Source organism: Macrobrachium nipponense, chromosome 46 (assembly GCF_015104395.2).
Source record: "Macrobrachium nipponense isolate FS-2020 chromosome 46, ASM1510439v2, whole genome shotgun sequence".
Lineage (NCBI taxonomy): Eukaryota > Metazoa > Arthropoda > Malacostraca > Decapoda > Palaemonidae > Macrobrachium > Macrobrachium nipponense.
Window position 1 is genome coordinate 26,549,953 of NC_061106.1, and position 14,214 is coordinate 26,564,166.

At 39.7% G+C, this 14,214-nt stretch overlaps 1 protein-coding gene across 1 annotated transcript in view; it reads right to left on the reverse strand.

Moving 5' to 3' along the window:
- Positions 1 to 13,129, reverse strand: part of LOC135214825 (basigin-like) — a 45,456-nt gene extending 32,327 nt beyond the window's left edge. Inside the window, exon 1 of the mRNA XM_064249211.1 lies at positions 12,927 to 13,129. Coding sequence (XP_064105281.1) covers positions 12,927 to 12,978 — 52 coding nt within the window. The 5' untranslated portion in view covers positions 12,979 to 13,129. The remainder of the gene's footprint in view (positions 1 to 12,926) is intronic.
- Between the last annotated feature and the right edge of the window lie 1,085 nt (positions 13,130 to 14,214).

The window sequence follows — 14,214 nt, forward strand, 5'->3', positions numbered from 1 at the left end:
AATGCCCTGATTCCTGTCAGTTGAAGTATTTACCATCTTTACGTTTTTATGTTTACTTATGTCATGTTTAAGATATTTATTACCAATCTTTTTTTATGTTTAAGTTCATCTCCAAGGGGCTGATAGTAAACAGCGCACCCATTTTGCATTTTAAAATTGTAGTTACCTAACTAGAGGAGGGCAGGAGTAGTCTGAAATTTTACCAAAAATTAATGCTGAATAGTGGTGGTGCACAATGTAAATGCTTGACAGACCTCTGGTTATGGGTACAGCCAATTGGCACATAACATGCTTATTGGACCAATCAATGTACAAACAATGCTCAGCAAGTTCGCCTCATTGGGCTGAGGTATTTAGGCTACTCTTGGTAGTACACCTATCCTGTTTGATCAGGGGCTTAGTCAATTGCAACATTCAGAAGCCTTGTATAAATGTGTGAAAAGTGGGCTTCCAGAAACATTAACAAGCCATCAGTAAACAGGTAGCTATGGAGACTGGTTGTTGAGGGAGTGCAGTATGTACTATAGTAAGTCTAATGATGTGGACAGATTGCTAATAGGTACATTATGGATAGCCTATGGAACTGCTCTCAAGGAACAAGTTCAAAAAATAAGATGAGAAATTTAACATGTACTTGGCCAGATAGGGTAAATGACCACACAGCGTCATAGCGGCTGGCCACCCCTCTTGGAACACAGCCACTTCTCGGAAAAGCGCTTGAATTATGACATCATTTTGTAATTTAGGAGAAAACACTTACTTCGAGAGAACATGGAGGTATCTGTGTACTGCCAGAATGGGCCACAACAATCTTGCCTGACACTCATGGCAGCAATTCAAGCACCTTTTCGGGAAGTGGTCGCAATGTCGCCACTCAGTCGTTTACCCCAACCCCATGAGACTGATGTTAAAACAAAAACAAAAGGCTGTAAATAGCCTACTATCTCAATAGCATTAAGTACTCCACAGATTTCATTACAATTTTTGTATTAGCACAGATATTATGGAGAATTAGCTAAAATCCCAATAGTATTGTGTTGTGAAGCGGTTGGTGACAACCTACCACTACCCAGTACTAATACTACCTAGGTAGCTAACCTAGTCTATTCTTCCACGCACTACCCTAGATAGTCTATTTCTCACACTGCTTTTCTTGCAAATTTGTTGTGGACAATTTTACCCTACATAGGGGGAACAACCTACTGGACTAGCGGATCCAGTTTCCACCATGTTTGAAGCCACCCTCCGAGAAATTACTTTAAACACGTCCTGACACCGGAGATGGTCATCAGTCACGAGTTGTTGGTGGTGAGAGATGGAGCTCGAGACCTCTACTCTCCTTTCGAAGTAAGTATTTTCTCCCTAGTTACAAATTAAGGTCATATTTTAAGATTAAACAGAGGGTAATGAAAAGTCTGGTTCTAAGCAGTGCACACTACCTCCATGACGCTTTCGAAATTTTTACTTACAACTACGAATATCTAGAAGATTGACGCCATCTCGATGTTTGCAGAGTCGCTTGTGTCAATAAACTTCCCATTCCATGTGCTAAATCCGCACACCACTTGTACCCATAGACGCTGGGGCACTTTCTTCATAAAAATCATAAACAATGACTTCCAACCACAAATCTTCCAAGGGAACTACAATTTTTGGTAAAGAAGAAGAAGAAGCGTGCACTAGATAATTTAAAATAAATAGTTAAACGGCAGTATAAGGTCATGAATTGTATAAATTTTTTACATATTTATGATTATTAATTTGAAAATACCATTCGTTGTTGAAAAAGTAACTAGATTCCTGACTCAAATATCAACAGTTTGCTTGTGAAGGTTACCTACAGTGTTCTTTGTGCTCTTCAATTGTTTATCAGTGTTGCAATTGGTATATATGTTTACCCTCCAAACTGGGTATAAGACTTACACAAAACTGGGGAAATAAGAGAAATTAGTGTATCTATTTGTAGTATATATACATATTACAGCAATTTTATCATTATTGCATTACTATGACAACTAGAATTCACTGAAACATTGTAAATGCATCGGCGTATGTGTGAAGCTCCACTAGATTGGCAATGATGAGCCATTTTGATGTCATCTGCTCGTATCTACTTCAGAAATATCTGTAATTTTTTGGGGTTAATTTGGTTGCAAAAAAGGGATAATAGTCATGAGTCAAATAAACATTTTGAAGTAAGAAAGTAAAGTTAAACTAAATAATGAGTAAAGTAAACAAATAAGGGAAAAAAGCTTTGCACCTCATAAACCGTGTAGTTGTGTGCTGCCCACAACTGTGAGTGAGCGCTAAGGAGCCAGGAACTGCAAAGTAGTTCAAGTGCAATTTGGAGTGAATTAAGACCAAAATGTGTATAATTACAATCAAATAAGCACTGTGGAGCTTCAGTTGTGATGGTAGCAAGGATAAAACCACCGATTACAAGGTAAAAATGAATTCAGTTCAAACCATGACCCCGGGAATAACAAGTTTCATACTTTCACTAATATAGGCAACAAAATGTTGTTTTATTGTGGTGATTACAACTGCAATCTTTAGTAAGATCAATAAATGTTACAAAACATTGTTCAAATGAGTGCTGGGAAGGCTGTGCTTACGAATGGCACCTCACGTGGGTGCCGCCATATTGGATTTCAAAACTGCCTTGAAAACTTATTTTACGAAGACCGCACATGCTTATTTTAGTTTGTATGGCGCTTTCATATATCACATTATGTTGACGAAACTTCAATATTTTGATGGTATGCTTAAAGATGTAATTGTATTCTTGTTTCACCAATTAAAGGTTGAGTGAATAAGGCTGATCCACGCGATGACGACAGATCCACGGCGGAGTTTCACCCTACTGGTTCATAAAGTGTGATAAGGTATCATGATGGCAAACGGTCGTCATTAAGAAGGGAAAAATGGGTACTTCTATATAACCATTCCGCATTGTTTCATCCCCGCGAATACGAAAGCCACCAGGAATTGGGGCGTCAATTTTTTTTCGCTGTGTTTAGTACGAGCCCTGGGTTATTAGAGTCGTCCAAATAAATATTACTTGAAATTCTTGTTTAGGAGGTAAAACTGCATAGAAAAACCACAACTGCCATAGTCTAGGCCGCCGCAGAATAGTAATATATATCTACCGAAAGATGCATATAGGGTAAACAACCACAGACGATCCATCGTCATCGCGTGGCCAGGCCTTATTCACTCAATATTTAATTGATGAAACAAGAATACAATTACGTACAACTTTAAGCATACCTTCAAAAGATTGAAGTTTCGTCAACATAATGTGATATATGAAAGCCCAATACGAACTAAAATGTGAGCTTTTCGTAAAATATGTTCTCAAGGCACTTTTGAAATCCAATATGGCGGCAATCACGTGACTGGCCGTTCTAACCACAGACAATCCACCATCTTTCCCAGCACTCATTTGAACAATGTTAGCGTATATATGTAATGTCTATTGATCTAACTAAAGATTGCAGTTGTAGTCAGCACAATAAAACAACATTTTGTTGCCTATATTAGTGAAAGTATGAAACTTTTTATTCCCAGGGTCATGGTTTGAACTGAATTCATTTTTACCTTGTAATCGGTGGTTTTCTCCTTACTGCCATCACAACTGAAACTCCACAGTGCTTATTTGATTGTAATTATACATATTTTGGTCTTAATTCACTCCAATTTGCACTTGAACCACATTGCTGTTACTGGTTCCTAAGCACTCACTCCACAAACACAGTTACGAGCAGCAGACGACTACACTGTTTATGAGGTGCAAAGCTTTATTCCCTTAATTGTTACTTTACTCATTACGTATTTAGTTTAACTTTACTTTGTTACTTCAAAATGTTACATTTAATTCATGTCTATTAGTATATCCCTTTTTTTTGCAACAAAATTAACCCCCAAAAACCCATTACATTTCTGATGTACTTGCGAGCAGACGACGCGACCAAAAATGACTCATCGTTGCCAATCTAGTGGAGCTTCACACATACGCCGATGCATTTACAAAATGCTTCCATGAATTCTAGTTGTCAAAGTAATGCAGTAATGATAAAATTGCTGTAATGTGTATATATATACTACAAATAGATACGCTAATTTCACTTGCTTCCCCCCCCGGTTTTGTGTAAGTCTTTTACCCAGTTTGGAGGGTAAACACATACCAATTGACAACAATGATAAAAAATTGAAGAGGCGAAAAGAATGCTGTAGTTCCCTTGGATAAGTAGTGGTTGGAAGTCATGTTTACGATTGTTTTTGAAATGGGAAGTTTGCAGACACACGCGACTCCGCAAACATCGAGATGGCGTCAATCTCTAAACATTTTTAATTATAAGTAAAAATTTCAAAAGAGTCATAGGGGTAGTGTGCACTGCGTTGCCCACACTTTTCATTACCCTCTGTTTAAATCTTAAAATAGGGTAAACAATCACGGACGATCCACCATCATCCCGCGGTGAAAACAAGAATACAATTACAACTCTAGCATACCATTCAAAGACCGAAGTTTCGTCAACATAATTGTGATATATGAAGCCCATACAAACTAAAATAAGCATGTGACTCTCTTCGTATGTTTTCAAGGCAGTTTTGAAATCCAATATAGCGGCTATCGTCAAGGCTGGCCGTCTAATCACCGACTATCCACCATCTTTCCCAGCCTTCCCAGCACTCATTTGAACAATGTTAGCGTATTTATGTAACTTTTTATTGATCTTACTAAAGTTGCAGTTGTAATCACCACAATAAAACAACATTTTGTTGCCTATATTAGTGAAAGTATGAACTTATTATTGGTCTTAATCAATTCCAAGTTGCACTTGAACCACTTGCTGTTCCTGGTTCCTAAGTGCTCACATCCACAAACACAGTTACGAGCAGCAGATGACGACACTGTTTATGAAATGCAAAGCTTTATTCCCTTAATTGTTTACGTACTTTACTCATTATGTTTATTATCACTTTTTTGCAACCAAATTACCCTGAAAAATTACAGATATTTTCTAAAGTAGATACAATCCAATGTTCTAACCTTGTCGTACATCTGGCTTTAATGTTTGTATGCTAAGATGGCAAAATCATCGTTGCCACATTAGTGGAGCTTCACACATACGCCGATGCATTATCATAAACTGTTTCACCAATTTCCACGTTTTGTGTAAGTCTTATACCCAGTTTGGAGGGTGAACAACATACCAATTGGCAACAGAGAGAGAGAGAGAGAGAGAGAGAGAGAGAGAATGAGAGAGAGAGAGAGAGAGAGAGAGAGAGAGAGAGAGAGAGAAGGTGAAGGAAGGAAGAAGGACAGGGGTGGGCAGTGGAGGTGGGGGGAGAGGGTAGGTGGAGCTTTTTATTTTTACTGCCGTGTTCATATCCATTTCAGGATAATGGAAGTTTTTTGTCTCTTGGTACAAGGACAAGTGTCGTTATTGTTTACGATTAGTGCTTCACGATACCCTTACAAATTACGGAACGGGTGTAATACACTGTAGCAAAATCTCGTTCTGATACGAGTGTTCGTTACAGAAATATTGCCAAAAAACTTGCTTGCACTGTCTCTGAAACCCATAGTAGGTATGCTGTCTTAGTTGTCAATCAAGCAAGTTTTTTGTAATCAAGTATTTTTTAACCGCTACCAGCTAATTGTCTATTGGTATAAATATGAGGATTTGTGCTTAATTTGAAAAGAGCTATCCCCCAAACTCATTTCAAATAATAGACAGAATAATACACGGTTATGTTAAAAAAAAAAAAAAAAAAAAAAAAAATCTTTTTAATTCACTAGTTAAGGATCAGTGTCGGCTCCCTAACCCAGCAACGCATGGCCGTGGACATGTATAACAAAGAGAGAAGGATCGCTCATTAGGCCCACTTGATCTCCTTCGTGGCAAAGAGAAGTCAACACAGAGTTTGCATTCTCCCGCCCTTATTACAGCTAACATGTCTCTCACGACATATTGTTATGGAAAGAACGAGAATTGTTAAAAGCTCGCACTTCAAGCGCTTTTAATTCTTAGCTGTTTTGAAGGAATCATCAAGTTACTCAAGAAGTGCTTTAGAGATTCCACTGTTCCAAAGAAGACCAGGGCTTTCTTTGAAATAGATCTCTTCTGGATGAAGCCCAGAGCCTGGCTTGCGCCTGGCTGGAGCTTCGCGCCTGCCTGGCGCTAGCGCCTGGCTGGTGCCTCGCTGCCTGCCTGGCGCCTCGCTTGCATGGCTGCTCGCGCCTGGTGCCTGGCTGACTTGACTCCCCACTTGCTGGAGATTCGAGCTTGTTAAGAGTCTCGATGAAAAACTGGCGATGTCCACCTCGACACTTTTACTTGCCTGATTTATTCGCCTCTAGCGCATCTGCGCCAGATTGGAGGCCTACTCCTCTCCTCCCATCAGACAATGACAGTGTTTATTTGGACTGTCTTGCTCTAGGCGTCTTTACTCCTGTTTGGCATTTGGCGCCTGATTGGCGCTACATTGTCCGAAAGTCTGAACATCCACAATCGTTTATCAGAGATGGAAAAGGTGGAAGAAAAATTCTTTTACTTTGAGCTATGGCCTCTGCAACAAGGGAGGTAATTTTAGTCAGCTACATCCAGTAGACGATAGGAAATCTAATAGTCCGAGCGACCAGTCTTCCTCCGAGATGGATCATACTTGATACTTCCGTTGCTAACGAGCACTCTTTTCCTACATGTTGATGAGTTTCTCTCGTTGCCAAATCTTCCCTATTCCTTGCACAAAGGCAGGGAAAGAGCCTGGAAGTCTAAGGAGACTCTGAGCTGAAATTAAATGGGAGATTCCTGATTTCTAGCTCTTTAAATATATCTCTTTGAACCTCTGGGAAGTAGTTTTGAGCCCTCATCGTATTCCAAAGACTCTGTCAGCAAACGTTTAAACCTTATCTTCTTTTGTAGATGACAACGTAAATACATTGCCTGGACAACGAATCCTTTATCTGAAAGCGTTGATCCAGGAATAAAAGGTTTTAGTTCTTTGCCAAACATACCATGCCGGCAGGAACCCATTGCCGAGTCTTTCTAGAATTTGATTCCAGATTCCAAGCCCAAAATTTCACTCGTCCTTTTGGTCGTTTAGTACCAAGAGAAACATTGATGAGGAGCAGTTCCATCTTGTCAGAACACAGAATCTGAGGCCCAAATAGGATCCCATTGTAATTATAAGATCTCCTAGTCTTGTCGTATAGAGGTTATTGTATAAGATCCCGAAGATCTTAATGCTCTGCTATCTCCAATTCCCTTTATAGAGACAGAGAATAGCCTTTTACTGCGTTCTTTGATAGCAGATATATACAAAGGTGATTCTTCCCTCTGAAAGGGAAGAAAAAAAACCGCGATGTGGTTCACAGAGGTATCGGAAGAGGACAGTTTTCCTCATTCCCTCTAGCACGATCTGCAGTAATTATATATCTTATCCATGACTACTGTCATTTACCTTGAAACATCCTCTCCTTCATGTCCACTTCTGGTCAGTCTGCACGCAGACAGACTCAGAGTGGAGAGGTTGTTAAGGACCATTTAAAATAGATGCTGAACAGAATGTTCAGACTGTCTTGGAAAAGACTTCCAAAACCTGCTGTGAGAAGAACGTGACCTCTGTGAATCCAACCTCTCTAAGTCTAAAATGAGGCATACGATTATCCTTTCTTTCTTTGACGCCCTTTGTCTTAAATTCTGTAAAGAGTTTATATTTAGGGGAAAAAGACTAAATTTTATTCCCCTTTCTATAAAATAAGATGGCGTATATTGCTACCTCTCTCTTATATTCTTTCTTCCCGTCCTCGTGCCTGGGCAACGAGAGAATGGAAAATTCTATCATCGTTATTCTGCAAAACAACAAATTATTATTATCCTATTCTCCTAATAAATGATCCAGGATCGAGGAGAATCATTCAAGATTCCTATCCTAGGACATCAGGCCGTAATGTACGGTTCAAATACTTGAAAGAGCCTCTCACCCAATACTGAGAGACTCCTACGAGTCTTTCCATTACCAAAACATTACAAGGTCTCCCGTTATATGTTTACATAGGAGTAGGATAATATAACATCCTGTTAATAACAATGAAAGAGGAGAAAGAGGAGCTGCATGGTTCAAGGGACTAGCCGAAACGTGCAATAAAAAAGGGGTTGCCAAGGTCTTTCTAAAACCTGCACCCAGATTAACTTATGAGTCCGATATATTTTCTATCACTAGTCTCATAAGGATGAGGAAAGCGAGAGACCTCTAAAGATATCGGTTCTCTTCACCATGTAAAGGTCTATAAAGCAGAAGAACCCACTTATCCTGACACGTACTACGTTCGCTGTGCGATATCTAGAATAATTGTCAGTAGAGGGTTGATCTGGCAAAGAAAGTTTTCTCCCAAAACAACTCCTCTTGCCAGGAAAGAAGTCGCTCATGCGACCACTATATTACCTGACACGAGAAAGTCTGTTCTTGTTAGAGACTTCCGCAATTTCAGTTAATCCTGACAAGGGCCACGGCCACCTGTGCGACAACTTGTGTCCCTGTCAGGAAAAAAAAACTGATCTTGTGTCAGTTCTCAAAGAGGAAACTCTTGGAAAGACTATCTCCAAATACTGAGAAATTGGAGATCCTGATGTCTTGCGCCTGGTTGGTGCCTCGCTCCTGGGAGGCGTCACTGCTTCTGGCTGGCGTCTCGCACCTCGCAGCGTCCTCAGCGCTTGCCTGGCGCCTCGCTCCTGGGAGGCGTCACGCTTCTGGCTGGCGCCTCGCGCCTGGCTGGCGCCTATCGCCTGGTTAAAGCCTGGCTGGAGCTTTTATGGCCCATTACTAGCAACCGTGGTCAGGAAATCTCGATATCAAAATAAGAAGAGGTGCTGTAAGAATCCTATAATTCTACAGTACTTCCATAGTTGGATGTTTCTTCTCAATTTTCCTCTAATTCGAGTATATCGGAAGGGGAATTATTCTTTCCTCGGTTAATTCTTCCGTATCCCCCCCCCCCCCTTTTTTCCTGAACGAGAAATATTTTGGATGGTGCTCTTGGCTTATTGCACCAGGCTGGCGCCTCCTACTAATTATCTTTATGTTATGTGCCAGAACATCTGTGTCTTTATGGTACCCGACATCCTTTCATATGTTAATTCCGTACTTATGAAAAACTTTTATATACGTAGTATATCCATTCAGGGAACCATTCCCCACTAAAAGAATGTTTCCCATCCCGACTCATACAACTTCTGCGCAATATCCGATTCTTAATACGGATGTCCTTTCCTTTCGAAAGACTTAACCATACTGTAGTCTTGAATGAACTCTATTACATCTCTCTTTCTCACTAAGTATGTACTCTAATAAGCCATGCTTTCGTAAGTATGAGTGCATTAAATAATATAATGTTCTGTTGCATTAGAATCCTTTAATCATGTTACCTACGGTAAACAGCATTGAAAGGTTGTAATATCTTTCTTATTGAAAGCTTCCTAACAAAAGGCAGACAATATTTTATTTATGACAGCTTCAGTATTCCCTCAATCCGAGGCTAAGACCACGATTGTAGGGAAGAGATACGGTTAGTTATCCCATTCCGCAGAGAGAGAGCTGTAAACGACCGCTCACGACTGGGAACAACATGGTACTGCGTTGTCTCACTCTCAAAGCGAAAGCAGTCTTCGAAAGCCGTCTGGCCTTCCCTTTCCAGAGTTGCCAGTTACTCCATTAAATAAAGGAATCTTATAAAATTATTATCAAACTTCAGGAAGTTTTTATATAAGCATAATTAAGCGAACGAGACTTCGACGAGTCTAGAAACTAAATAGGTGTCGTCTAAACCATCCTTTTAAACAATTTCTTCCTAGGAAAGTCCTAGAAGGGTACTGGTAATTTCATGGAAACCTCTTCTAACACAAAGAAAATGTTTCTATCCTACTCTCCAATTCACCAATAAAGATATGCTTCTCCGATCACTTCTCGAAGACACGATAGCATCATATAACTCATCTCTAGCGTAATAGAATCCTCTATAATACTGTTACATTAAGGTAAACCGTACTAATTTAGGAAATTTTGTAAGGATTTCACTTGACCATTATAGCATAAATTTCGGTATGTGTATATGCCTTGCCATACCGTAGTCTTAGGCGATTTGTCCTAAGCATGGTAGGAGCTAGAAGCTTAAAAGTCATACATATATGCTTTTATCACTCAACGAGAATCCATATAATTCATTCGATTGACAAATAATCTAAATCATTCTCATCAGAATAGATCTATATCTAAAAATGCACCGATGGGGAATTTTATGTTGAAATAACAATTTCATACCCCCATGGGATAGCACTCTCGTCTTGTTGCAAAAAAATGTTCGAACAATGACTTTATCACAAATGTTATCGAATGATCTCTAATATTAGAAGGCGCTAAATCGTCGCCTGATTTCAAATGGTGATCGATTAAAGTCATTCTCATTTTGAAATAATTCTACCAGAAGGCATTATACGAGGATCTTCGTCAATTTCATTCATTCGAAGTTCTCCTATCCATCGTGGAACAGTAGGCATAAAAAAGGGAGCTATCCATCGTGGAACAGTAGCCATAAAAAGGGAGAAACACTGTTTTAGGATGCCTTTCCAATGGCTATCCCTGGCAGTCTGGGATGCTCTACAGAAACCTGCCGAGGGGACGCCTGACCGGTGGGGATTCTCTGAAACCTCCTTACGGTTTTCGACATTCCTTCTCCTCTGGGCTTGTGAGCTTGGAAGAGGTCTAGACCTGAGAGCGAGACAGAGCCGATCAGAGCACCCTTCCATTGTAATGGGGGAACACTATATTCACTTCTTACGTTCTAAGAGTTCGCATTTGAACTATATCCAAAGTCTACAATTTGCAAATATGAATATTGTAGATACTGCGGAGTAAGAAGGTGATGAGGATGCAACAACTACTAGTACTGTTACTACTATAATTGCTCGTTAACACAAGAGCTAATAAAGCTTCTAAAGGATAGTTACTTTTCTGACTTCCCCAACTAGGAAGAAAGATATACATTTCCTCAATCAAACTCTAACACTTATTTTATTAATGAATAAATATAAGTAATTCCCTTTCATGAAAGTATAAGTAATTCACTTTCATGAAAGTGCATGAGTGTCTACCGAAACTTCGGTAGTTACACGTCACTAATCTTCGAAATTTTCGAAGTTAATTTTATCAAAAAAAAAAAGTTAACAAAGTGTATGCCGAACCAAAGATCCATTACTTCCCTCGCAGTTAGCCCAGACGATCGATGGCGATGAAACACGAAAATCCATCAGGAGGAACTGCACAAACGTTGTTTACATTCCAAGCGACAGAAAAAATATGAATTAGAAAACGGGTATGCTTCCTATTCCCGCCACCCAGCGGCGGGGGGGTAGATCACCTGACCTACCTTGGCCACGTGTGCCGCTAATTCGAATTTCTGTCGGGGACGACGGAGTAATAGCTATGTATATATCTGACAGGTAAGTTGAATGTATAAAATTGTATTTTTCTCAATCAAAAACATATGCTTCTCAATGCTAACTTTCATTTTTTTAATGACTTTCTGGTCATTGCAAAATCGGCCCCATTAATTCTTGTGGTGCGAAAACAGACAGAGGCCCAGGGACCAAAAGCGATTGCGTCACACTACAGTGGTAATCCGGCATTAAAACATTTTCATATATCCAAAAAGTAAATAATAAAGATATATATGCACATTACAATTATAACAATTACACGAATAGCTGATAACAATCTGCATGAATAACTGGTAAACTGTTCTGCAAGAAAGTTGAGTATTGCAATTCATTTACAATAGGTACGAAAGTCAAGATGTCGTGATGTCATAATAAAGGATTGTGATGAAAGTGCCCCCCAGCGTCTATGGGTACAAGTGGTGTGCGGATTTATCACAGGAAATGGGAAGTTTTGTTGACACAAAGCGGACTCCGCAAACATCGAGATGGCGTCAATCTTCTAAGTTATTTAATCATAGCTAAGTACTTTTTCGAAAGTGTCCAGCCGTGACCGTCGGTGAGTTGGGCCAGTCCATGCGGTTGTTTACCCTATGGCCTTAATTTCTAACTTTGGATCTTGAGCTCCTGCTATCACCACCAACAACTCATGACTGATGACCATCTCCGATGTTAGGACATGTTAAAGTACTTTTTCGGAGGGTGGCCAAGAACGCGGTAGTCGGTGAGTTGGCCAGTCCAGTCGGTTGTTTACCCTATAGCCTATGGAGGGGCGAAACTATCGTAGCTAGTTGGCCCCTCAAACTAAAGAAAGGCCAAAGGGTTTAAGCTCATAGCATGAGTCATTCCATCACCAGCCTCGCTCCTGTTTTAAGTAGGGTAAAAACCGCATGGTACAGGGGTGGACCATGTACGATCAATGTGTACAACCCCAAGAAAAGTACATTAGTATAACGCGTCCTGACACCAGAGTAGAGGTCTTTAGAAGTTCCGTTTCTCACCAACAAGAAGTCGCGTCTGATGCCCATCTCCGATGTCAGGACGCGTTATACCTACCTAATGTACTTTTTTTGGGGTTGTACACATTGATCGTACATGGTCCAACCCTGTACCATGCGGTTTTTTACCCTAGGTAGTAGCCTACCTAGGTTAGTATAGGGTAGGAAATTTACATTAGCTACTCCTGATGCAAGTACGTGGGCTAAGCTACCGTAGGGTAATTAACCCAAGGGCCATATTAATTACTAAAACCTTTATGAGGCGCATCACCAGAAAGTAACAATATTATGAACATCATCGAACTAAGTTAAGTTAAAAACCAAGGGATCTAACCTTGAACGGACTACGCAATGCTCTCTAAACCCGAGTCAACACACCAGGCTAACAAAGTCCAACCAAATCGTGAATACCTATCCTATCACTTACCTACGGACAAGCCTATAAGGCTTGATAATAATATTAGTATCTGTGGCTTCATTCCTAAAATTGAATAGCGTTAATCCTTATCGGTCTTCCTTCGCGTCCTCAATAATCCGATCACTACGATCTTGGTCACTAAGGTACGGCTACGGTATGGAGTCCGACCGCTTTGCTGTTTGCTCTTCACTTGGGCTCTTAGATAGACGTCCAGTCTACAATGTTACCAGATTCGTAGATATGTTGACAGATTTTATTAATTGCTCCTATGTTGCAAGTAGTGTCATAAATAGTTGGTATTATCATACTTGATATTTGAAATGATTCTATAAAAAGTCATATTTCTGTCTTTTTTTGTTTTCATTCAAGTCGTTCTGATGATATCTATTGTTTACGAGTCATGTTCGCTGCACATTGCAACTTGGCAATCATGTTTTCTGGCATAATCATTGTTACCAACTCCAAGAGAATCAGCTGTTGCTTTTTGTGCTGCAGTGCACGGAATCACTATTCCAAAAATGCAATAACGCAGGCCCAATGCGTCATATTTTATTCTATTTTTTATCTTGACATAGCATGATAACTCACGGAAATGTGATGTTCGCTACGTATTTTCAGTATATGTATTTTACTGTTCATGTTTTGAGAATACAATAAGAAACAAGTTTTGGTTTCATTTTTTACTGAGAAATGAACAGCTGCATCGGCAGCATATTTATTTATTTATAACATAAAATTCAATACCTTCCTCTCAGAAGAGTAATTGCCCCAGAGGAAAAATTGTCAGGGCACTGCTAACTGGATCAGAAATAAAAAATAAAAACTTTATCAAGATTTATTGGAAACAGGATTAAAATTCAAAAATGGGAAAACTTAGAAGTTTAAATAAAATGCAAAGCTTTCAATAGAGCAGGAAATGTGACAAGAGGATGACGTTTGACAAGTCAGCTGGGGGTCATGGGGGTTCGATTCCAGATCGACTAGGAAATCCGTGAGCGCATTTTGTAGAATTCAGTTGATCCTTTGATGCCTCAAGGCAAAAGATGGCATGGAGCAACCTCATCGTTAAATACATGCTGAGAAACGGAATTGCATCACGTCTTGGAACTAGTTCTTATAAAAGGAAATATGCACAGAATAAAAATGATTTGAGAAGAGTAGATGGTAAAAATGAAATGCATGAAAAGGAAAGATGAAAGAAAGGAGTGACATACACCCAAATGTTTTGGAAAGAGGAGGTCCAGTTTTGATGGAGGGTGCAAATATTCGTGCGTAATTGTGTGTTATTAGTAAACAA